We start from the raw sequence: 27,250 nt of genomic DNA, 5'->3' as shown, positions 1-27,250 counted from the left end.
ACATACAAACCCGAAGATGTGTGAAGTAGGGAATTTTAATATTGAACAGTAGGACACCTTTAGTCCATTAGGTAGTAAGACACTTTGAATTAAAACATCAATGGGAGGGTGTTGAATTCATCAATGATAGAGAAGGAAGAGGCAGTTCTATGAGATGTGACTACTGACCATTGTCATTATTTGAGAATATTTTCTCTGGTAATTTAAGTAATTGGAACTAAAGAACTCTGTAATTCAGTGGTTTTAGATGAGAAAGCATGGATTTTCAATCTTTAATAAATGATGGGATTATATTGTTCCATCGTAAACGTTTTCCCTTTTTTAATTGTTGGAAGAGATTAATTAATTTATTCATTTCATTATTAATTAAAAGGATTTCAAAGCTGTTCATGTATGTGGATAAGCCCTATGCTGGTAAGATGACACCAGTAAATACTGGGTAGAAAAAAAACTTGATTTTAAAGTGATTTTTACTTCATCACTTAGCACTGAATTTTGTAGTTGTAGTTTATATGCATGAGATCCTTAATCTGAGTTCCTCACTTATATCAAGGTCCATATGAATCCTCTATGTGTAAAATGATCCTTCCTCTAAGTTTTGCCCATGTCTTATTAATGTTTACCATTATAGCATGACAGTATGAATCAGCAGACAGAATTTACCATCAGTCACATATTGACTTAAATTTACACAAAAGACTAAATAGATATGCAAGCCTTTTAATGTTTCCTGAAGATCAAGTCTATATCGTTTCCTCTATCATGTCTCATACTATTGGGCTTTAGGAATCCTGCAGCAGATATTGTGGCTCAGCAAGTGGGCACTACAACAGTGAACATTTGAAAACCAAAATTATACAAAGATGAGCAAAGATGAGCAGCTCAGCTCAAGCCATCACAAGACATAAGATAATATCTTTCTCTGGGTTTTCAAAAATCTTTCCTGTGTACTCTTTTTCTGTGTTATTCTAATTTTTTTTTTCAATAAGCATTCAAAAGCTGATCTATTTTAGACACATTTTGCTTGACATAGATACTTTTAGTTACTATCAGAACAACTGCACGGTACAAAATTACTGAGCCACTATGTTCTCTTTTTCTTGTTAATTATGGAAAGTTCTTCCCAAACAATTCAAAGGAAAAAACTGGCCTGAGAGATCTACCTCAACCCAAAAGGAGGTTCTAGAAGGGTGGGGGTTGCCCTGTTCTCCTAGACAGCTGGTGACAGAGGACACATCTGTATCAGGGGAGGTTCAGGTTGGACATTGGGAAGGATTTCTTAATGGAAAGTGTTGTCAAGCATTGGAATGGGCTGACAGGGAAGTGGTGGAGTCAAGAACAGTGGAGATATTCAAGAAATGACTGGATACGGCCCTTAGTGCTATGGTTTAAGTTGACATGATGTTATCAATTGGTCAAAGGCTAGACTCATTGATTTTGGAGGTCTATTCCAGCCTAATTGATTCTGAGATCTGTGGTTGCTCACCCATCCTTTGAGTCAGCCACAGAAATGCAGTCTTTCTTGCATCTCGTGCATCATTGTTCCGCGTCAATCAGCCCTTATGGCCATCACAGAAGCAGCTCAAAAGCCAGATCTTTTCTGTGATGTTCCCTAATGACTGAGTTCATTTAAACAACATGCCTTTGTCTGAGCACTAGTCAAAGCACTGAGGTTTTCAAACCAACAAAAATCCTGGAAGCTATCAACTAAAGAGAGGGATGGTTCCCCAGGCTCCTGGCCAGCAGAGCTCTGACTCACAGCAGGCCATGCAGGAGTGAAGGGCTGACTTCCTTTCCCCTGCTCAGCTGGAGCAGCACAGATGGGCTGCTGGTTGGCACAAACACTGTAAATGGCAGGCTGCGGAGGGCAGGCTTCCCACAGCGGGGTGTGCAAACTTAACATGCTGGAAAATAAACAACAGTTATGCATTCATGGAAATGTATTCACTATGTACTTGTGAGTCATTAGAGAATATTTATTGTCATGTCATGTGTAAGTGTACCTGCTTTGCTTGGAAGGGATTCAGGTTAGGACATTTGGGGAAAAAAATCAGTAGAGTGCAGAAAAATCTGTTTAAGTTTCATCATGCTGCAAATTATATTGCATAAAATTTTGATAAAATAATATATAAAAGTTAATGAATTGCATTAAAGGAAAGCAAATCAATTGTTTTTCCCAGTCATTTTAAATATAAGTGAAGCTGCTTGTTTTTTTTAATGTGAGAAATCAAATGGCACATTTCTCCAATAGTATTGCATCTGTGAAAGCTAAGCATGATTGGTTTAAATTAGAGAGTGAATAATAATAGTTGGAACCACCTGACAAAAGATAAGTTCATTCTTCAATCAAAACTTTAATTAGCTTGTATGGAATTTACTTTATCTTTGCTCTTCTGAGGGAGTTTTGAGATTATTTTTGTATTCCAGTTTATCCCCATTATTTCAGGTATAATGGTAGGTTTTTTCAGTAGTGATTCCAACTGTTGTGCATAGCATAATGTATGTAGAACATCCATTAATATCTTTCTGGGCATGACTATGTACTTAATTACTTTGAGTTAAATTGGAAAATAATAATTTTGTATGAATAGGCTTGATTTTCAATTTTAAAACTGTTGTCAATTGCTAGGAGGCTCTTATCAAACAAAAAAAGGAAAAACAATCATGTCTAGAAAAGCTCATAAAGAGAAGACACTGGAACATGTGGCTGAAATTTTTAGTCTTCCTGAGTTACTGTGAAAAATCAACCTAATTTTTCCTTAACTCTATATTTTTCCTATGTTAATGTCATTGATGACATCATACGATGAACAGTAATATGCCAGCAGAGTGAGGACCACTTTTACTTTTTACATCTGAGTGCACCTGAAAAATAACATATAGCAATCAAGACACAATTTCAATCAAATTTTTTGTTACAACAGCCTCAAGAATCCTGTAAGGAATTAATTTTCTGTAATGACCTGAGCAATCAGTGAATAAACCCTGACATAAAAAAATCAACCTCCAAGCAACTTTCCCAGTGCACATTTTCATCCCTTACAGACATTTTGTTAATGAATTTGAGATACAGAAGTGGCATCTTAGATAAGAATGGTTTTATTTAGGGTGTGCTTAGTTTTTTCCTAGTATATAGTTCCTCTTCTGAAAAAAATCCCCCAAATCATTGATGTTGGAAAATCTCTTGTCGTTCAGCACTGCCTCTGCAATACCAACTAGCATAATACTGGAGTTTTTGATACTAAGTTATATTTACCAGTGTATATACTGGGTTGTCATTTTAGACAGTGAAACAATTGTTTTTTGCCATCCTTTTCTTTGATAGAGCCATACTGTAAACAGTAAACATACTGTAAACTGTAAACATAACATACTAAAACTGACAGTATGACACTGTCAGTTTTAGTATGACCACACTAAACAGGAGTCTTATTTGGTGCCATCTTCTTGTCTCTTTTTTGTTCTTTATTCTTTGGCTTTCTTCTTTGTCATGATCTTTTTTTCTTTATTTTCTGTGGATATTTAGCAGTGTTCAGGACCAGTTTGGATAGGGCATTATGCAACCTGGTCTCGTGGAAAGTCTCCCTGCTCATGACAGGGGGTTGGCACTAGGCGATCTGTAAGGTCATTTTGAAAACCATCCATGCCATGATTCTATGGATCTAACTTTAACCTGCCCACTAGACAAGTCCTGAGGCCCTTGATCCTAGCTTGATACCTGAGCAGTGGCTAGTAATGCCAGTGCCACGTGTACTGGGGCTCAGGGTGGTGACAGTGGGAACATTACACCACAGCTTGACTCTCCTCACTTAAGTGGTGAGTTGACCAGAGACTACTGAGGAGCCTTGAGGCAGGAGGAGAAATGTGTTAAATGCAGAATTATGATTTTTAGAGCTGTTTAAACAACTATGATTAAAGTTTTTTTTTCCTCCTAGCACATTGGTAGCCAGGCAAGAAATGGAATATTATTGGCTATTTGCTCTGGTAACAATAGAGTAACGCCTTGCACCTAGTTTTCCTAGTAACTTCCAAAACCTCCAATTACAGGACATACACTTTTCACATGATGACAGTGATGCTACAGAGCCCAGGTGCCTCAGGGTGGGCGATTACTATCACAGAAATATACCTGTCTCTAAATTGTTGTGATGTTTTCCCAGGGATGACACAGTGAGGGCTACAGGATTAGTGTATATATTCTGCAAGTCTTCTAACAATCCATAGATTGCTGGTTGTATGCTCTAGAAAGGTCTGTGTGCCAGAAGGAAGTTAATGTTGGCCATTAACCACCTTGCACTAACCTAATTACTCCAGTTTTGATTAAAGCACACAATCCTAAAGCATTCAATACTGATTTGAATACCTGAAAAGAAGCCAGAATTTCACTGGCATTTTTTCTAGTAGTAATCACCATCAAATTTAGAAGTTTATATTAAATATTTTATTTAAATTTTTGTCTTCAACTTTGATCTACTGCATCTCATTACCTTTTCTACACAAAATGAAAAAGCTCTTGCTACTCAAGTATTTTCTCTTTGTAAGATACTTGCACACTGTAATCAAGTCACTTTTTGGTTTTGTTTCTTCTAAATGAAACAGATGGAGCTCTTTAAGCCTTTGCCAACAGCATGCTTTCTTCAGTGGTTGAATAAATTGTGTAGTTTTCTTGCATCCTTCCCACTTATTTTTAAATATGGAACATTCTAATCAATGTTTTATACAGAGGTCTTTTACACATCAATGTTCGCTTTTTGTTTTATTTAAATACGTCTGAGATTTTTTTCTCACAGCACTGCAATAGTGCTCATATGCTGAGGTCTTCAGCAGTCCTTTTCAAATTGCTTTTGTTATTTCCCCACATACAGCTCAGCAACAGCTCAGTAGCTATAATCTGCATGTTTTTTTCTGTGCTTGTATCTGAAAGCTACAAGTGACCAGAAGTGACCTTCAGTACATTGAAAAATGTACTGTTTAGCTAAACAAAAGTTATCACAAGATTTCATTTGGTGCTTAGGCTTGGTCCCCTGTGGAAAGGAGATGTAGGAAAGGAAGTGAGAGTGGAAATGAGGTATCTGTTTAAAATTCAGTGTTGAAATAATAGAGTAAGGACTTTTCACATTTGTCTACAGAAAAGTTGACTCACAGAAGTATAAAATGCCTCATTTGCCTCATTTGCCTCATTATGGTTTTTTTCATGAGAAAGATTTGAGGGGCAAACTCAGATTGAATGTGCCAAAAGCTGTACTGCTTTCTTTGGAAGGGTAGGCCTTAGTATCTGTCACTCTGTAATTTCAACCATGGGCATTTATGTTGTGCAGGAAGAATGTGTTTTTCTCTTCCTGCTAGTGTTAACACTTTTATCCTACTTCTCTTGTCTGTTGAAGGCCTGGGCTCACCTCTCTTTAATACCACTAATGTAGAATGTGTTTTGATGGAGAAATAGAGTAGAGACAGAGATTTGAACAGAAGCCTTAGGTTCCAAAATCAGAGCACAGTTATCACACACCAAGTAGCTAAAGACCTTTACCATAAGGCAAAGCAAGTTTCCAGACAATCCAACTCATTACACAAACATAAGTCTTTGGACATACTTCAGCGTGATAAACAGAATTTATACCCTGTAAATTATATAATCACAACACTAGAACAAAATACTAACTATAATCTCTTTCATTCTTATCCAAGCAAAAAACATATACTATGTTGTTTTCTCACCTATGTATCTTGTTAAAGAAATCCAATAATTCCTTATTTTCTTGGTGGAATCTTCCCAGTGTGATGTTTTACTAACCATTACAAGGATTTTCTTATTGTCTAATATTTCACTGCAGTTTAAATGCATTACTTCTCACCCTGTCTACTATGAACACAGGAAACTGATGAATTTTGTCAGAGTACTTTCTTATTTTATGATTGCCATCACATTTCTATTCAAATTTTCCTTATTTGGGCTTTATAGGCCCATTTATTTTGTTCATCCTACAAGGTCATGCTTGTGAGCTGTTTTTCATTCCTATCATGCTCATATGGACTCTCATTTGGCTCGAAATTTTCTTAAATGCACCTCACTGCACAATGCAAAGCACTCCAAAAGCAGCGTTACTCCAGTAAAGCTTCTAACTGGAATGTTCTTTTTTATGTATGCCAGCAAACTATTTATTTTAAAACAAAATTATGGTGTTTTTTCCTACTTTTGATTTTCTGTGTCGTATCTTTTGATTGGATTATGTTTGTTATATCAGGCTCTGTCTTCAGTTGGTTGAAATTCATGGAGACTTCTAATCCTGTTCTTCAATGTACCTTTTTGTGTTGCGCACCAGTGAGCTTACTTTGCTACCCACCATCTAGGTTGTTGAAAAAAAATTAGTGGAATTGAATGGGGAGTAGATTTCTTTCAAAATCTCTGCAATTCATTCATCCAGTCTGGTAGCAAAACCACTGATAGCTAACGCATGAATATGGCTTTCCATAAAGTTTTACTCATCAGATAATATGCTCTTATAGTTTCTATGCAGACCAGGCACTGGGATTTCACAAAGTATAGCATTAGTGACCAAAAGGAGCATGACATTTGCTACTGGGTTTTGTTATCCACAAAATGCGTAAATTTAATGTAGAAAGGAATGGATTTGCTTATATAAGGCCCATTTTTTAACAAATTGGTTTTTATTTATAGGTTCTTGCAAGTAAACACTTTAAAACTTTTCCCTATATTTCTTCCAGGAACAGGAATTTCACAAATGGATTTATAATGTCTTTGCCTTTTATTCTTTTCCTGAAGGCTGATTTTAGTGGGTCTTCAGGTACTTTACCTATTTTTCACATGTTCACGAAGAAAACAATGGAGTTTTTGTCACTAATACCCAAGGATATAGTTCATCAGACCAGCCTATCTATTTAACTAATCTGACAATTCTACAGCTTTTCTTCGGTATTCAACACTAAAGTTTTGCCCTTTAATCATAAGTATTAATTATAATAATGACCTGTTTTAAAACTGGTCTTTTTACTGATGATTGAGGCAGAAGAAGCATTGAACAAATTTGTGTGATTACCATTATCAGTAGCCGTCCTTCTTCCCTGGATGGGAAACTGCAACTCTCCTTCATCTTTGATATGAAGTACATGCAGCACAATTTCTTGTTACCCTGACCATCCTATAATAGCTACATGCTTTTTGCAGGTCCAATTTCATGCCTGCATACTTATGTTGTACTTTTTAGTTTATGCTTAGCAACTTGACCTGCTTTTTTGTAGGTTGGGATTTTTTCATGCTTTGATAACCAGGAAGTTCTGTGTTGGTCTCCTAATATCCAGTGTCTTTCTCCCACAAGAAGAAAATTTGTCCTTGTGTACTTATTGTAAGCAGCAGCTCTCTTAACTACCTTTTCAAGGTAAAATGTTTATTCTTTAGCAGGTTCAAATCAGAACTTCTCTATAGTCTTTGCAGTTGTTCTGAATTCCTTTTCATTAGGTTGCTCACCCTCCTCTCCTTTTCCATAGATTTTGACTGCTCTCAGCCAAGTTTTTCACATATCTTTCCTTATAGTCAGTGAGAATTTTCCCCTTTAACTTTGAATCATGTAACTTGCAGTTACCTTTTTCACTACAGCATGAAAAATTACTAACCGTACATTCAAATATCTTTGAATTTTATAATGATGATTCCTTTCAAAAATTATGGGTTTCTAATTAAATACGCTATGGGTCCAAGCCCTGTGTTAAGGTTTCTGCTAGTTCTTTTAGTTATTTAAAAACAACAACAAAACAAAACAGCAACTGAAAAACTCACAAGCTGTAAAAAATTTAAGGTTCCTTTAAACTGATTCTACTCGATTTTTGATCTGTATTTAATCATTAAATACAGCATATTATATGTGACTGTGCAGTATTTTCCACAAAATGTCAAAGTCTTAACTAGTTTCTATAATTATCCTTGTCTATGAGCTTCTGCTACCATCCCCTTGAACCTTTTGTTAATGTTGGTTTTATTTTCCTTCCTCTGACTCTTCCTCACTTTCTCTCCTTCCCATTTAATTGATTTTTGCATACATTCTATTTTTACATGTTAGCTGAAATCATACAGTTAAGGAAGACAAAACTCCCTCTGCCATGCATTTATTGTTGTAATGAATCTATAATAGTCCAAGCTTTGTTTGTCCAAGAGGGACTCCAGAAACCCCCCATGATCCTTTATCTCAGCTCCTTTGACTGAGGTTCCTGGGATTCATTATCTATGTGGTATATCTGATTTGAATGACAAGGAACCTTCCATACTTTCTACACAGAACACCAGCAAAAGTTCTGCTTGTTCACATCAGTGATAGTTACAGCTTTCCTTCTCTATAACTAGCTTAACTCCTGGTATTCATGTGAGGTCCTAGTCCAAATATTTGTCCCATCATTTTTGATCAATTTTTGTTCAGAAAGATCCCAGTATTATTTATAATAGCCTAGGTAGGAATTGCCCTAAATTAATGTAGTGCACAACAGAGAAACAGGAGACTGGACTTTGTTTGGTATGTCCAATGAGTTAACTGTTTTCATAAGCCACCATTCCATTGTCTTCTGAATTTTCCCCTCTATGTATCTTCTGTATATTCACCTACACTATTATTGTTTCAGATTTGAATGAATCTGAATTATATCTCAATTAAATTTTTTTAAAAGCAGAAAAATGAAGAAACACCTAAGTGAACTTGTGGGCTTCTGTTTGAATCTGAGAAATGTCTTCATTCATCTGGAAACATGAATGCAACCTTGAGAAATATTTTTTTTCTTGCTATGGTTACTAAGGTGTCTTGGTTTGAAAAAGACAGGTGCCTGCTAAAGGAGACAGGAGCCTCCCCTGAAATAGAGAATGCAAACCCTCCCCACCCCTCCAAATTGCTATGAATTTTAAATTATGGGGCTCTCAGGCAAAAGATATGGGAGCAGGAAATAACAGTTCTTTAATAGGGAAGCGAAAAAAATATAAAAGGATAAAATAAAACAATGCAATACAATAGAAAGTCAGAACTCAACCTGACACCCTGTGGGTCAGGGTGTTGGTAGCAGTCCAGTTGGAAAAGGGGCTGCAGTCCTCCTGGAGTGTCAGGTGTGGTTCTGTTGGAGCAGGGGGGTCTTGTAGAGAAGAGTGTATTCATCCTCTGCAGATCCATGGAAGTAGAAGCAGCTGCTGTTCCTCTGGGAAATCCAGTGGGAATCTCCAGACTATATCTGGGTAGGAATGCTTGGCTCCTCCCTCTGGGCGGAGCATCTCACAATGGGATGCTATAGTTCTTATCAGTCATGCAGTGACATTCAATAGCCCCTTATCAGCAGATGTCCCCTGCCCAGGGAGGAGTGATTGTGATCACTCAGGGAGAGCGATAAGGAGAATTGGCCACTTGACCAGACAACTGCCATACAGATCGTAATAGAATACATCTTCCCTTGCAATCTAGAAAATAAAGTTATTAAATATCTAAAACAATTTTTTCAAAGTAGCATATAGATCTATTAATTATGGTATTGAGTTGTGATGCTAGAATATACAAATGAAATTTTTGCAAATGCTGTTCATATTTATTCCTTTAAAATATTTAATTTCTTGGCTACCAACTATATCTATGAATATCTCTAGTTTCAAAACTGTCAAGCAGAAATAAAATAGTTTCCAACCTGGAAAAGTTAAACTATGCAGTTGTCACTTGCACTGTGAAGCAGCTTTTCTACTTTCCCAGAATGATTTATAGTTTTAATGTTTAATTTTCTTTTCTGTCAGACAAAAACTGTTCCACGGATATTGATGAATGTTCCTCCAAGCCCTGTAAAAATGGAGGCCATTGCCATGATTTGATTGGTGAATTTCACTGTAGCTGTTTGCCAGGTAAGAAGTCACATTTAGTTGAGAAATGTTCCGTGGCATTCAGAAAAGAAACAGAGTTTTTTCATAAGCACACAACTAAGTAGTAATTTATTATGCTTGAAAAGAGAGAGGGATGAACTGGTATTCTTTAAGCATATGCTACAATTGTTATGCAGGTGGTGTCAGCAGAATTTGTTTACAGAATATGACTTGTAATCTGGAAGACCTGCCTTCCAAACTTATGAATACTGAGCCTTAAAAATCAACCAACTCTGCCACTAGCATGATTTTATTTCTATCTTTTCTACTAGTAAAAGTTATTTTAAAAATTTCTGAAAGAAAATGTGGATCAGCCACACAGTAGTTGTCATAAGGGTTGCTGCGGTGGGTTGACCCTGGCTGGGAGCTGGGTGCAGTCAGTTAATCACACATCACTTCTGTTGCTCCTTCTTCCTCAGGGGGAGGACTCCTCATGCTTTTCCCTTGCTCCAGTGTGGGCTGCCTCCCAAGGGAGAGAGTCCTCCAAGAACTTCTCTAATCTGAGTTCCTTTCCATGGCCTGCAGCTCTTTACAAACTGCTCCAGCATGGTTCCCTTCCACTGAGTGCAGTCCTTCAGTACCTGCCTGCTCCAGTGTGGGGCCCCCACAAGGTCACAGTTTCTGCCAGGAAACCTGCTCCAGCATGGGCTTCTCTCTCCATGGGGCCACAGGTGCTGCCAGAAGCCTGTTCTAGCTCAGGCTTACCTGAGGGTCACAGCTGGGTTTGGGCATCCACCTGTTTTGTCATGAGGTCATCTCTGATCCACCATGGACCTCCATGGGCTGCAGGGGCACAGCTGCCTCACCCCAGACTGCAGGGGAATCTTTTTCTGGTACCTAAAGCACCTCCACCCTCTATTGTACTGATTTTGGTGTCTACAGAGCTGTTTCTCTTGCTATTCTCACACTTTTTTTCCTGTCTGGAGTTGCCCTTTTGATTTTTTTTCCCCTTCATCTTAACTGTTAGCCCAGATGTGTTACTGCTGTCACTGATGGGCTCAGCCTTGGCCAGCAGTGGATCATCCAGGAGCTGGCTGGCACTGATTGCATCAGACCAGGGGGAAATTCCTGGCAGCTCCTCAGAGAAGCCACCCCTGTACCTGCCCTCACTGAAATACTGTGGTGCAAACCCAGTTCAGTTGCTTGCAGGGATGAGAGACGCCAGCAATATCTGAATTTGTCAAAAGGAGTAAATCAACTTTTCTATCTTTATGTGACATACATGATTTTACTCACAGAATAAAGTTGGAAAACCCCTCTGAGATCATAGAGTCCAAGAAATAAACAGTATCTTACTGAACTATGAACCTATATGCTTCAGTGTGGCTTTTCAGTGTGGATTGGTGCTACAGGCAAGAATGTACACATTGAAATGTAGTCTCTTTTAACATCACCAGCTAATTTAATATGTGACACTTGCATAACATGACTAATTTTTTTTTATCCCCTGCTTTCTTTTCTGTGAGCTGACTGGTTGTCAGCCAATTGGAAAGTAGTGAGCAAAACATGAAGCAAAAGCACTCTTGCAGTTTTTAAATACTCTTAAGTCAGTTACATTGCATTAAACCTTATTCTACAATGTCAAGTTAACAATGTAAGGATGAAATGATCAAGCTTGTATTTAGGCTGAAATATTTACTTAAAGTGGATAGTCAAAATAAGTGGTTTAAAATTGCTATGTCCCTATAAGAGCTATATAGGTTTTTAAAATGTATACAAGCTATTTCAAGTTTTATATACCCTGATAATACCCTGAAAGTTATTGATGTGTGATACAGGAAATCACGGCCAGCACTGTAATAGTATAAGGGCATGAATCTAATTTGAATATAGGTATAAATATTTGCAGATATTATTATATACAGAAGTATGTATTTCTGTGTGTTATATATGTGCATACATATACATACTCATGCTATCTTTTAAGACATGACTCTTACAATAGACTTTCAAGATGCAGAAAATTAAAGGTTTATTATTACTGCTATTATAATGATGATTTATTTTGGCTAATTTTTAAAGGCTGAATTCTTATATGGTGCTGTAATAAGTTAGCTTTACTTTTTCAGTTACAAAGACTGTAACTACATTTCATCATTCCTTCCACTGTGGATAAACCAAATGTCACATCTCATTTTGTCAGCGTAGCTTGTTCTGTGAAATCACAAACACAACAATAAGTATGAAAACATCTTCCCATTACACTTTAAAAGTGAGATCATATGCATGAAATGAATACTGAAATGCTGTAAGAAGTACACATATGAAATCTCAGACTATAAACATTTTCTATTAATATTAAGAACACTTGTTAGATACAGTCTTTGTGAAGAATTTACCCATCTGCAAAATGCAGGATGAAAAGCAATGGTTAGACAGTATTTAGGACTGCAGAAAGGCAATATAGCACCTGAAGGACAGCACAAAGAAATTTCAGCTAATAAATTTGCTTTATCAGGAACTCAATTTAAACGGCTCTCTACAAATGCATGCAGCATGGGGAAGATACAGGAGGAGTGCATGGCTGCTTGGCTGTGATATTATTGGCATCACAGGGACACAACAGAATGACTCCTATGAATGAAGGGTTGCAATGGAAGGATAAAGGCTGTTTAGGAAGGGCAGACAAGGCAGATGAGGAGGCAGTGTTTGCACTCTATGCCAATGTCCAGCTGGAACACATGGAGCTTTTTCTGGTGATGGATGAGGAGTCAACTAAGACTTTATGAGTCAGGATTGAAGAAAGGACAGGGACAAGTGACATTTCATTGAGAGTCTGGTATAGGCTCTTCCACCAGGGAGTCCAAGTGGTTGAGGCCCTCTGTAGGGAAAAGGGAGCAGCCTCACATTCACAAACCCTAGTCCTCACAAAAGACTTCAACCATTCTGGGTTTGTGTAGCCAGAATTTGGGAGCTGAAGGCCTACAGAGACAACAGATGAAAGACCTTAATCAGGATTACTTACTACTTAGTATAAAACTAAAGAACTACTAGTAGATTACAGCGTAACTCAAAACAGTGCACTATATCAAGGGACCAACATTAAAACTAGAGGAAGAAATAGTATTGATTAGGAGTAGAATGTGACTTACTGAAACAACAATAATGTGCACAGATTTCTTCACTTGATCCCTGGGGAGTAACGGCGAAGCATCCCTGCTCATGGGAGAAACTCCACACAGTTCCAGGAAAATGTACAGGTTTCTGCTTTGTGAAAGATTCGTGTTGCTTTTGTAGTTGTAAAAGGAGGTATCAAAAGGTCAGTCAAAAATCTGATCTATTGTCCCAGATCTCACTTCATCATTAAGATATTCATTGGCAATTGGGAGATGCCAGACCAGCATCAACCCCATGGCACCAAAATAACTCAAAACAAATATTAATTTTTTATTCCACTAGAAAATGGTTACCTATGTATACTGAATTTAGGAAAGGGGGGAAACAAAGTTAAAAGCAAGGGCTATATTTTATGACAACAGTAGTCTGTCATCTGGAAATCATGCATTGAAATGGTCAAGTAGAGAAGCACAGTTTGAGAAAGAAGTGAGGAATGCCTTTCTAAAATTTATATATAATTTATTTTTTCCTTATGGAAAAGTGAAGGCCTTTTAAGTTTGTAGAAGACAAGCATTAGGGAATCCTAAAAACATTAAAAAAACTTTTAACAGTTGACATTGCATTTCTCTATTTGTTACTGCAGAATGGAATATAACTAGAGAATTTATTTGAAAATTTTGGTAAAGGATTAGACAAGTTCACAACCAAAATATCTGTAAATCAACAATAAAGAATCCTTTGACTTTTAAAACACTGGAATGTTGAGAGGTTTCAAAAGGAACAGACAGCTAGAAGTTTCTAAACTAATAATCTCTCCCTAAATAGTCTCCCTTTTTCTGCTACCAGACTGGAGGCTGGGATGCACAATTTTTCTCTTTTAGGAAACATTACATCTACTACAAAATTTCTTTCCCATCCCTATTTGTGCCTCAGTGGTGTATTATCCCTGCTATACTTAACTGAAAACATTTTTTTTTTAATGGGATTACTGGATGATTAGCATGATTACTAAAGGAGACTGATTTTGAAGCAGAAAATCCTATCAGTTGATGGATTCAACCTAAAATCAATTTGTGTTCAACTTAATACACTGAATCAAAGGAGCAGTACTTCTGATTAAGAGTAAACACGCACACAGAGAAATTGTAAATCAAATTCTTCCTTTTCAGAAGGTGTTGCTGTTATTAAAGTTTAGTGTACCATGAAATAAGACTGTACTTTCTTTCAAACCTTTCTGGCAACCCTTGTTATGAAGTAGATGCTTATATATGAAAGTTTTTACGCCAGGAAGAGACCTTAGAAAAACTATTGCATGCTGTGACTCAAAAAATAAAGTGAATCATCAAGATTACAGATGAAAAAAGTTTACAAAATCATTCAATTCTTCACATTGCTGCTGCACAATGATCCTTAACATAGAATTTGTAATGATATTTTTTGCTTTGATTTCAAAGTTGCTTGATGAGAAAGTGCAGCATTTTTCACATGAAGCTGTTGCTCTGCTTGCCAAAAAGACTGCCTGATGCGTAGCTTAAAATTCCAATTCTCTATTTTTTGCTTCAAGTCACAATTCACTTATGCAATTTGTAAATCATGTTTTTCTTCTACCTAACATCCTAGCTTGTACTGGGATAGAATTCTTTCTAAACAAGTCCATCTAATCACCTGTAGAAATGTTATTCAGCAGACTGAGACAGAAGGTACTTTGAGTATTTATATAGCAAATAGTACAGAATTGCTTGTAGCAGTAGTTAGTGGACTCAATATTATAGGGAAACAGAGGTCAATAAATTTGTATTGTGTTGTTTCTTTTGAAAATTCTTAATACTGAGACTTCTGTAGGCAGTCATATCCATGACATTTGTGTCTGATCTTAATCCAGGATGAAGGCTGAGGCCAACTAAAGTCAGAGATGTTGGAAAAGTAGAGGTGATGTGCATGGGTCTCCAGGACCTGCCATTTTTACTGTCCCTCACAAAAGCAGTATCTGGAAACAGTGAGTGACAGGGAACATTGTTAGGAGTCCTTCCCAGGAGTTTTTTCTTACATTTATAGCCCATCCATACACTAGTAGTTTTTTCTCTGATAGTTGTGAAATGTTAAATATGTTAAATGCCCCAGTAATTCTTCTGTGGCTTTAAGACTCTTGGTGTATTAAGATATTTTTCTAATAAAGATATTCCCGAGCATATCTAGTCATTTTTTGCTGCTGAACATTTGATTGTTTCCTTCATTTTTTCATGGAGCCCTATACAATATTAGTTAAACTTCAAGTGTTTTTTACATTACGTGTAACAATTTATCCATAAATTTCCTAGCTGAAAAAAGCAGCAATTCTAAAGTTGGCACAAGTTGGGAGTTCCATTTTATAAAGAAAAAGAATTCAGAAGTATTCTACAGTATTTTCAACATTAGGAAGCAGAAAAAAATCATTGAAGGCCATTCTTTGCTTTTTTACTCTGGAAAAAAGCCCCTGATCTTCTCATTATCAGAAGAGAAAGACTGGATAATACACAAGAAAATAAATGTTTAATGGGTATTTTCCCCAAACTAAGAATTGATTGGATCTTCGTACAGGGTCTGGTTGAGATAGAAATAATCCTCTTCACAGAACTTACAGTGCTGTGTTTTAGATTTGTGACCAAAGCCATGTTGCTAACTCAGGAATGTCTTGGTTTTGCTGAGCAGTGCTTGCACAGCATTATGGCCATCTCTGTTTCTCATTTGCTCTGACAGTGAGTAGACAGAGTGTACAGAGCTGGGACAGCTGACCCCAAAGGAAAAAGGAGATATTCTGTTCCATATGCAATCATATAGTCAGCCATAAAATCCTGGAAAGAGTTTTCCAAAGAAGTTGTTGCTAGAGACCATATGGCCTTTGGGAGGAGGTGAAGAGTGCCTTTGCATTACTTGGTGGTTTTTTTTGTTTTTTTTTTTTTTTGCTCACTAATTTGTCCTTATCATGTCTCACCAGTTTTTTCACTTTTTCCTTTCCAATTCTCTGTGTAAACCAAATTCAAAGATATTTATGGCCTTTTCTACTTTCCACTAGAAAAGCAAGAGAACAGTGCAGAAAAGTCTTAAGTTTTCTCATATGTAATTATCATACTTTTGAATTAACTTGCCATGCATGTTTGAAATTGCAATGCTAACCTTAATGTACATGTTTCATGCAGACAAAAGTCTTTGAGACTTATATAAATAAAAATGCTGCTGGAAAAGTGCATAATAGCTCATTCCTCTCGTGGACATTTAATTGCTTGGATATTGTGTATTCAAAGTGTGCACTATGATGTAATACTGACTGTGCATTCTGTAGTACACTGGCATCTGTACCTTCTATTTGTTCAAAACATTCCCAGAAGCACAGTAAGACTTAAATAAGCCTAATCTTTATCATCTGTTAGAAATTGGAAATAAAGGTATTAGAAGAAAATAAAGCTCTGTAATTTCTACGCCAGTGAGACTTCATTACATTATTCTTATAGACATAAGCACTTAGTGAGTTTTTGCACTGAAAGACTGGAATAAAGAAAAGATTGTTAAATTAAGAAGATGCAAGACAAGACACAATGATTTAAAAAAATCTTGAAATAGATGTACCTTTTAATTACAGTTTTAAAATGAAAATAATTAAATTAAGAAGGAAGAAGAAAATTCACACAATGACACTGAAAACCATTCATTATACATCAACACATACTATGCATATATACTTGTGCCCAAGTGTAGGAGAAGGAAAAGGTGGAATCCAAAAGTTTCCTGCAAAAATAGGAAGGAGGAAAAGAGAAATGAGAAGAGAAACAAACTTTGAAAAGCTCATTAAAAAGTCTCTTATAAGACTTTGCTGTTAAGGCAGCCTGTGATGAAGAAAGAGAAAGCAATGATGGTGAAGGGACCACATGGAAAATTTCTTGATATTGTAAAAAGCTACCTTATTAGGTGTAATAGCTTCATAAAGAAAGTTTCTTTTTTTATAATTCCAATTTTCTACCTGTTTTCCAATTTTTCAGTATAGTGCTTCGTGTCAGTAGTAAAAGAAATTTTCCTGCAATAGAACAGGAAAAAATTGTCAACTTCCTCTCATTTTTTAAAAAAATGTGCTGTCATTTATGAAGCTAAAAATACAGGGAAGAAAATTGATTAATAGCTCATTTGTAATGTCAATTCAATCCACCAACCCTAGCAGATGACATAAAAATGTGACATTTTTCTAATAAAAACAACACTATTTATTTCAAAGTGTCTAATAAGACATTGAGTTACTGCTACCAAAAGCAGACACAAAAGAGTGATGTCTTGAGGAACACTGTAATAACCCATTACAAATCCCCCAGGTCAGGAAATATCTCTATGACAGCCTTTTGCTTGAGTCTATTCATTTCTAAAAGTACAGTAATAGCAGGAAAAGGATGGAAAGAAATGATTATGATACTAACCAGCTATTTTAAAGACTCGTTAAAACCATCATAGCTGTATTTCACAATTCACCAAAGTTACATTCTTTTAAAAAGGATTTAATTTTCCAATTGTGACTTATTCGTAATATTCTGCTTCTTATGTTTGGTATCTCTATATTTTTCTTTTTTCTGATATATTATTGGAATATGTTCCCATGGTTGAGTGCCTCTTGGTTATAGAATGAGTCCATTCACTTAACTTTTAATAAGAAATTAATAAGATTTACAATGATGTCATCTCTGGCTCCTCTCTACTTTTTTCCATTTCTGATATTAGAAATGCAAATAATATTTGTTTTTAGACATCACATTCCAGAAAACTGCTACAAGTTTGGTCAATAGGCTTAAAATCATACATTTTGTGGAGAGCTTAATGTGATAATCAAACTATTGTCTTTTCCTGATGTTATTATGCTATGCCTACGAAACATAATTTTGCTGTTTGATTTATATGTTTAAAACTTGTTTATTCCAAAACTCGTCTTTCTGAAAAGTAGATAATTAATAGGTTATTTGTCCACCACATGTCTAAATGCATTCAAATTTTTAATAAAGGATCTAAAGGTTTTCAAATTATGATCTGCCATGTTGTTTGGCCATCTCTCTTTTAAAAAAAAGTAATCATTCCAGAAGTGTATCTTTACAGCCAAAACTGAAGCACTCTATTCTACTGCCTTTATTCTACATTTCTAAAGAAATATTAACAGTCTTTATTTTGGATATGATTTATTCTTTTTCTTTGAAATTTCCACTTATTTAATTCTTTATCTGTGTTTTTGTTCTGTCTTCATGCTTTTCTACCCTTCTCTAAAATAATTTCCTTCTTTGACAACTCACTTTCCAAGTAATCTTGTGGTCCCACAATGCACTGAAAAATAATTAGTATTTGTTCCGTTTTCATAATCTATGTCTCTACTTGCATTAATAAGGAGTAAAAATATTGTATAAAATTCTCAAAAAGTAAGAGAATTGCCTTACCAGACCTTCAGCAAAGTCCACTGCTGTTGCTTTATGTGGTTTAATCACTTTTTTTTCCCCTTTACTTACCTGTTACTAAAATCATTCCCTTTTTTAACCACCCCCAGTTTTATAATACCATATGGTGTTCTAATCAGATCAGAAATGAAGGATCATATTTGGATTTCATATTATCTTTAAGATTTACAAAAGACAGACTAGAAAATACATGATAGATGACAGGGAATCTCTATGTACTTTGCCTCAGTCCAACAGATTGCTTATCAGCAAATTCTAAGTAGTAGTTCAACCCAAAAATTGTGCTTGCTACTGCCCGCCAATCTTAATTCCATGAATGGCATGAACAGCAAGCCAATGTATGTTTGTTTTTATTTTCATATTTGTCTTCCTAAATTCTACTTAAAAATCTTTTACAGTCCTGAGGAAATGCATACGTGACTTTATGTGGCACTTGAAACCATTCTCTTTTTAATAAAGTCATTGAACTTACTTTCTGTAACAAATGAATTCATCTCTAAATAAGAATATTGAACTGAAGAGCTCTTTATTTAATCCACTGTAGTATTACACAATGGGAGGTCAGCTCATCCTCTTATCTCCTTATTCTCGACACACAAAATCTGAAAGCATGCAAGAACTCTGAGATATAAGTGAGGAATAGCAACATTGCCCACTGCTTGTGCTGATTTTATTGGGTGCTTTGTATTTCACTGGTCTTTCTTTTTTCAGAGATGTTAAGCTGAAAAATCTGTGTAATTCAGAAGTTAGGTAATTCATATTAATGATTACTATTGTTGTTTATATTTTTGTCATTGCTTTTGTTTGTTGGTTTTTTTTCCCTTCTGATCTGCAAGCAGCAATTTTTTTACCCCAATTCTAACTGGCATAAACTATTTCAATTAAGCAATTTCTTACTCTCATTTTTCATTATCCATAAGGGAATTGTAAATACCACAGGATTTGCATATTAATTACAGGAGGATGTTATATAGGAAAGGGTAATAAATTACCCATTCCTAATAACAATCAAATTATGTTATACAATACATATCACCTTCTCAGCAGATCTTGACATCATCACAAAAGAAGCAGCAAACGTTGACAACTTTGCAGTCCTCATGGGAAAATGAAAATGGATAACAGATATTATTTCATAAAGTTTTTGTATTTTTTCCTACACTTTCAGTTATTTTATTCTGCAGGTGTAAAGCATGATTAGGTGCTGTTTTAATGCATCATACCACAAAATTATAAAATAGCCTGACACATTTCAAGCCAGCAAGCACAGTCAGAATAAAAACTTATTCTGTGTTTTCTTAGTGTAAATAAGAGAGATTATGAAGCTGCCTGCTGTGGTACAGTAATCAAACTTCTGTTGTAATTGCTGTAAATCTTCTCGTGTATTACTGTAAGATGTGTAGAGTATGTCTCTGTTTTTCCTTAATCCTTTTTCTCTAGTTCTAATCTATCTTTTAGTGGAGCTGACAAAAAGGTTCTTACAGTATTGGAAGGTGTATCTAGCCATTGTGGGCTTTGCATAGGCTAAAGGGCTTTTTTTTAAAGAAAAACACTGTAGGGCAACCGTTCTCCTACATCTTCTCATATAAGTGTATGGCTTAAGGTCCAGCTTGTCCAAAAGCAGTAGAAATGGACATTGAAGTCAAGTAGCCTAAAGAGACATGGCGCACTCACTAGCCCTCACTGGGAGAAAGAAATTCTAGATGGGGGATAATGAAGAGAGAAAAAGTTACAGAAAGGTCAGATTTACTCTTTTTGAAAGAAGTTTGACCAGAACTTCTGCTGATTTGCGTTATATTCAAGAACAGATGAAGAACCTTTAAAAAGCAATAGTCTGAACAGACCAAGTGACCTCAGCCACTCCTCATATGACTTCCCTTCAAGACCCTTCACCATCTTTGTTGCCCTCCTTTGGACACTCTTTAATATCTTTCTTATACTGTGGCACCCAAAACTGGACATGGAACTTGAGGTGAGGCTGCCCCAGTGCAGAGCAGAGTGGGACAATCTCCTCCCTTGCCTGGTTGCTGATGCTGTGCCTGATGCCCCCCCAGGATAGGCTTGACCCTCCTGGCTGCCAGGGCACTGCTGATTCATGTTCAACTCTCTGTCAACCAAAACCCTTTCCACAGTGCTGCTTGCCTCAGTTTTCCTCAGTATCTCATTCCCCAGTCTGTACATTCATCCAGGGTTGCTCTGACCCAGATGCAGAATCCACCACTTTCCCTGGCTGAATTTCATGTGGTTGGTGATTGCCCAGTACCCTAATTTTTCTGTCTCTCTGCAGGGACTCTCTGCCTTTGAGGGAGTCAACAGTTTAGCATTATTTGCAAACTTAGTATTCCTTTAAGTCCTGTGTCCAAGTAATTTATGAAGATGTTGAAGAGCACAGGGCCAAGGATGGAGCCCTATGGAACCCCACCAGTAACAGGTCACCAGTCTGATGTCACCCCATTCACTATAACCTTTTGCATCCAACCCTTGAGCCAGTGGTTCACCCACCACATGATGTGTTTATCCAGCTGGACTTTTGTCCAGAAGGATTCTGTGAAAAACAGTATCAAGAGCTTTGCAGAAATCCAGAAATATTACATCAGTTGGCTTCACTTGATCAACAGTGGGTTACCTTGTCCAAAAAGGAAATCATGTTTGATAAGCAGGACTTTCCCCTCATGAAGCTGTGACCAATACTGTGCTGCTTTTCAGGTGTTTTGCTATAACTCCCAGAATAATCTTCTTCATGATTTTATCAGTCACAGAGGGGCTGCAGGGGAATCTCAGCTCTGGCACCTGGAGCACCTCCTGCCCCTCCTTCTGCACTGACCTTGGAGTCTGCAGAGCTGTTCCTCTCATTCTTACCCCATTTTTCCCTGGCCAAAATTACCTCTGTGGAATCAGTTTTTTCCTCCTTAAATATGATCACAGAAGGATTACTGCCATTTGCTGATGGCTTTGTCTGTCCTGGAGACAGCTGGCATTGGCTCCGTCAGACATGGGGGAAGCTTCTGGCAAATTCTCAGAGAAGCCAACCCTGTAAGCCTCCACCCTGCTACCAAAACCTGACCAAGAAAACCCAATTCACATGCCAAGGTGATGATTTTTCCTCTTTATTACCCTTTATTTTGTTCAACACAGCTATTATTAATTGCATATTTCTTAAAATTTTTACATTTTGTATAATTTTTTCAATAAGTACACTTTTCATATTTGAAATTCCAGAGGACCCAAGCACAAGCAGAATTTCACTATGATAGGTGTCGAATTACAAAAACAATTGCAATCACCCTACCCCAAAATCAAATGAATGAAATGGTTTTATAAATAATTATTATCACATTCAGTACGAATAAAGATAAATTGGCAACCCATTATGTAAGAATCCCAATGACAATGAAAATATTGTCCAGGTTTTACATGAATTCATTAAATTCTGGCATTTCTCTCTCTTTCTTTCTTTCTCTTTCTTTCTTTCTTTCTTTCTTTCTTTCTTTCTTTCTTTCTTTCTTTCTTTCTTTCTTTCTTTCTTTCTTTCTTTCTTTCTTTCTTTCTTTCTTTCTTTCTTTCTTTCTTTCTTTCTTTCCTTCTTTCTCTCTTTCTCTCTTTCTCTCTTTCTCTCTTTCTCTCTTTCTCTCTTTCTCTCTTTCTTTGTCTCTCTCCTTCTTTCTTTCTGTTTAAGCTTTTCCTTGATGTAATTTTCACAAGAACCATAAAACTTTTTCCCCAGAAGTACTATTTGTTCAATAGGAGTGAATGAATGCACATCAAATCCTGCTGGCTCTGACAATACCCCTTAATGGGAGGTTTCAGTTAATAGTTTCAGATGTACCTGCCATCCAGAATATAAGGAGCTGTGTAGTGAAATTGCCATAAATCACTGTGTGGCTGGACTATGTCAGAATGCATCACAATTCAGTGATCTCCCTGGAGAATTTAAGTGTCACAGCCTGACTAGTAAAAATCACTTTTGTCGTGAGGCATTTGGGTTTGTCGAGAAGAAATGTCTCAAGAATGTAAATGTGACATTTAAAAAAAAACATTACATATTCTGTTGCTAAATTTTCCTTATCTAAACCTATGAAGTATCTTTTAGATATCCGTAGCAAAAAAAAGAAATTAAAATTGCTCAATTCTTTTTGTAGGAAATGTTAAGTATTGCTAAGTACTCCAACTGAATCTGTTTTGATGAGAAACCTTATACATAATCAGATGTACAATATTAAAATTGTGCCCTGAAACCACTACCCTTTGTTCTTCAACTTAGTATTGTGACTTTTTTAAGTAGATCAGATTGCTCAAAGCCCAATAATCCATGCCGTAATACTTCAATAATTAATTCAAAACACAGAAATAAAAGGACACATAGGTTAAGACCTTTATTTCAAATCTATGAAGCTATTAATAATAATTTTTATTTCATCAAGGAAAAAACCTGTTGGCTTTTCTATATTCATTATCTCTATTTTGATGAAAGTCATGCTTGCAACAACTACAGATATATCTGTGCATAGCTGTTACCATCATTGATCAATGTTTCATTTTATTTCTTTGTAGTAATTTTTTATATTAGGTTTATGTAGTACTTCATTATGCAGATGTTAAGAGCTATTTACAAAGGCAAAAATGAGAGACAAATTTTTAATGGCAATCAACAAGGAGGAAAACTTCAGCTGTGCAAGAATGTTGCACAGCTGGTGTTTAGGATGGAATTGAAACATAGCTTAAAGTCACCTTTCTGCATCTCCTGATTTAGAAACAAAAATGACTGCATGTGTAGGGCAGATTTAATATGCATTGCCTTGTATTTATGCCTCAAAGGGCTGTTCAACAAGCCAGAATTTGTAAAGTGCAGCATGTTCCAGCAATTTACCCTGGTGGTCAGAAGCTGCTGTCTTCCCTCATGTAACAAGATGTTCAAAAGTTAAAAAATTCTTCCAGATCAGGAAGTCTTCAGTCATGCCTTAAGAACACGGTTTCCATTTCCTCTAGTTAAAAGACTAGGTCCACGCAGTACTGAACTTATGAAATTTTGTAATTATTTATTATAGTCACTTAATAAACACTATTAAAACTAGGTTATGTTTAGTTCTGAAAGCTATCACGGCATACAGTAGGAATGCAAATTTATTTGAACATATTTTACCAAAGGGTCTTCCTCTTTGTCCAAAAATTTGGCTAACACAATGTGAGATATGAAGAACCTCAATGGTTCCTCAACTGGAATCTGTTGTGGCAATACCTCTGCTGCTGAAGCACGGCATTGCATTATAAATATATTTTTAAATTAAATGTGAAGTTCAGATCTTCAGCCAGACTTAGTACCTAAGTTTGTAAGACATTGGAATTCATTATATTTAACTCACTGAAGCAAATCTCTGGTTTAAGTCTTAAGTGGCTTTTCATGCTGCACTTGTTAAATTATAATAAATTGGTCTAGTCTGTTTTGATCTCTGTTGCACTAAAAATATTTAGAAAATTTTAAGCGCTCAGCTAATAGGAGACCAGAAAACTGTACTTCTTATGCTTTAGCTCAGTAAGTTTTTATGACCAAACCAAAATGTCTAAAATTTGAAACTTTGTGTTTATTTTCAGCATTTGGATACCAGCTCCACACATATGGATTGATTTTTCAACTGCTTTATATCCCTTAGTTAAATATATTAATGTGGCTTGAAAAAAAATCAGTCAAAGAATATTTTCTTGCAACTATTTATTGTGTGTGTTCAAAAACAAAAGTTCTGTCATCAATTAAAATTATGATTTCTTTGATGCCCATTGTATTTTGAAGGGTTTTTATTATAATTTGAAGTACAGCTTTATCATTGACTTTATCATTATGACTTTGTTCCATTTGGAGTTGTTTTGTGTATGAAACTGAAACTTTTAAGGAAATTTGAATATTTTACCCTATCCTAAATAAGATTTTAAAACATAAGTAAAGTACACATTTAATTGGTCTATCAGCTGTCTGTTTTCTCAGATTAACTGTAATAAATTTCCTAAGTTTTCTGTTGCTCTATTTCTCAACAGGTTTTACTGGTGAGTTATGTGAAGCTAATGTCACTGCCTGCCTATCACAACCATGTGGGGCCTCCAGCATCTGTAAAGACATTGTGGGTGGCTATCTCTGTTACTGTGCACCTGGCTTTATAGGTAAGCTCACAGAAGTGCTGTTTAAGATGATTCAGTCAGTCCTAAGCCAGAGAATAGAAGTTTGTTCAAAAATAGCAATAGAAAATTTAGCAGTGGAGCCCTGATTCAGGCAGAAACAACTTTTGTTTCCTGGCACACAAAAGTACTTGGCTGAGTAAAAGTATTCAGCTGTAAAAAATACTGACTACAAGGGACTATTTCCACTCCAATTGCTCTTTATACTATTTTAGACATGGTGTCTGTCTTAGACTGATGTGATTTGAACTCCCAGCCATATGCAAGTTGGCCTTAATTTATCTCCTTTGTGCTCTCTGTAATAATAAGGCTGCAGTGACAAGGGTCTCAACTGCCAAACATACATCCAAGATCCTGGGCAGCTTTAACTGCTCATGTTTGCACTACCCTGCAGGCCATTGTCATTACACTGGCCAGATTAAAATTATTTTGCTATGCTATTATACTGACATGGCATTTTCAGACGCCAGTGTAAAAGAAGAAAAATCTTTCTAGATACATATGCAGGTATTTTTGATCAACTATATGGTGAAATAATCAAGGGCAAGTAGGAATTCCCTGAGTGGCAGATCAGCTGTGCTACCCAGATCCATCCTGTCTAACTCCAGGGACATTGAGAGGACTCTAAAAGCAGGAATAAGATGACACTAAAATCTCCCTCAATAGTCAAGGAGGACACAGACAACCAGAGGAACTGAGATCTTCAGAAGACTGCATACCTCTTAACTTGCTGTTCTGATCTTTAAAACAAACCCATAAATTAAAAAATTAATGAAAAAGATAATATAATATGGAAAGATTGTATTATTTTTTTTTCTTGGAACTCATATTTACATTTGTGATGTTTTACAAAAGCTCAAGGCTTTCTTGCCCTTAAATTATGAAAATATGCAAGTTTTTTGAGTACATCTATAAAATCTTTGTTGAATATTATATTCTGGTTTCTCCTTTAATCAACAAGAAATTAATTCCCCAAAGACAATTTATGGCTCATTGCTAAAAACTCCCTGTACCTAAGCTCAGTTGTTTAATTTTGTTGTTGTTGCCTGCACTGATGATTCAGCAGTGGTGTGTTCTAATGAAATGAATCCTCCACTTGTTTCCAGGTCATAACTGTGAGATTGAAGTGGATGAGTGTCTTAGTGACCCTTGTCACAATGGAGCTACTTGTGTTGATCACCTGAATGCCTTCAGTTGCATCTGTCAGGATGGATTTGAAGGTGATAAAAAATCCAGAGAACGATAACTTTGTAAACCTACACAAAGCTTTACTCCATTTTTTTTAACATATCTGATGAAATGCATGTATTGACATATGGGTGTCATCTGAAGTCATAAACATGTCAGTTAGAAGAAGTATATCTTGACTAAATTGCCTATTTTGTTTTCATGATAGCACAGAATTAGGTGTTTTCTGCTAACTGGTGTCTTGGCTGTTGAAAATGGATCTGTGGGGTTCAGGGAATTCTGCAAACCGGAGATACTTTTTTCCTGCAAGCTTTTGAAATATTTAGAAGCTTCAATATCCTTCAATTGAGAAAAAATCCAACTGTGTAGTAAAGGTTTTGTTTTTGTCATATTTGTACAATTTATTTTAAAAATTTAATAGCTTTGATAAGTGTGTGCATTAATAGCTGCAGCTATGCTTTCACCTGAGATTAGGAATTTAAAAAGTATCCATTTTCTTTTTACAGCATCATTTTTTAAACATCATGGATATTTAATCATTAAAATACAAATCAATCCATAATTCAAATGTTCCAGTGCAAAATAGTACATTACCACTCATCTATTCAGAAGAATTATCACCTGAATTTTTATTTCTTTAAATGCTTTTAACTTCCCAAATCATGCAATTGATGCAATTTTTCAATTACTCTTCAAATGATAAAGAATTTGGTTCACTGAAAAATATTAGCAATGAAGTATTTTTATACTTTGAGTAGTTATGTGGGTTTTTTATACTCTACATTGGAATAAATTTTCTTCTTGTCTATAACGGATTTCTTTTTCATAGCTTTTTAGGAGTGTGTCTTTTGTACATGAACATAAGAAGTATTTCTTCTCTCATCACTGCAATGCTGTCTATTATACTAACTGTAATTTGGTTTCTGTTCCTCTATTTTTATATAAGAAAATTTTCTTCTTTAAGCTTTAGTAAACTGTTTGATTTACAAAAAAAGTACATAAAAACTGTACTTTTAATATTTTTGAAAAATTAGTGAACAGCTTAAGCATTTAGAAGATTAACGTCTCTCGTAAACACCCAGATCTGACTATTATAAGGGTGTCAGATTCTGATATGTCAGTTATATTCAGTTAAAAAAATTGTTGGTCTTTACATAAAGGTGCCATGGATTAACTTCTTTCCCCTTTCCTTGATTCTATATTCATAGGTACAACTTGTGAAGCAAATATAAACGAATGTCAGTCTTCTCCATGTCTACATAACGCATCATGTGCAGACCTTATTGGTGGCTATAAATGTGCCTGTCTACCTGGTTTTACTGGTGAGTTGTTTTCATAGCAGACTTTTTTTTTTCCACAGCCAGGTAGTCCACAAAGCATTCATTAAGACATTATTGACTAATTTGCTTGTGTTTTATTGTCATTTCTCTTTATCTGCCCTGGTCTAATGTTTGATTTGCATTCCAACTAACTGGAACACTGACTGCATCTGTAA

The 27,250-nt window shown here is 35.9% G+C and overlaps 1 protein-coding gene across 1 annotated transcript in view; it reads left to right on the top strand.

Moving 5' to 3' along the window:
* Positions 1 to 27,250, top strand: part of EYS (eyes shut homolog) — a gene marked incomplete at both ends in the record, with an annotated part of 593,802 nt that overhangs the window by 88,692 nt on the left and 477,860 nt on the right. Inside the window, 4 exons of the mRNA XM_084202609.1 lie at positions 9,767 to 9,871; positions 24,430 to 24,552; positions 25,674 to 25,787; positions 26,964 to 27,077. Coding sequence (XP_084058735.1) covers positions 9,767 to 9,871; positions 24,430 to 24,552; positions 25,674 to 25,787; positions 26,964 to 27,077 — 456 coding nt within the window. The remainder of the gene's footprint in view (positions 1 to 9,766; positions 9,872 to 24,429; positions 24,553 to 25,673; positions 25,788 to 26,963; positions 27,078 to 27,250) is intronic.

This window comes from Fringilla coelebs (assembly GCF_963513975.1).
Source record: "Fringilla coelebs genome assembly, chromosome: 3".
NCBI lineage: Eukaryota > Metazoa > Chordata > Aves > Passeriformes > Fringillidae > Fringilla > Fringilla coelebs.
Note: the sequence above shows the minus strand (reverse complement) of the source record. Positions and strands in the feature narration are given on the sequence as shown.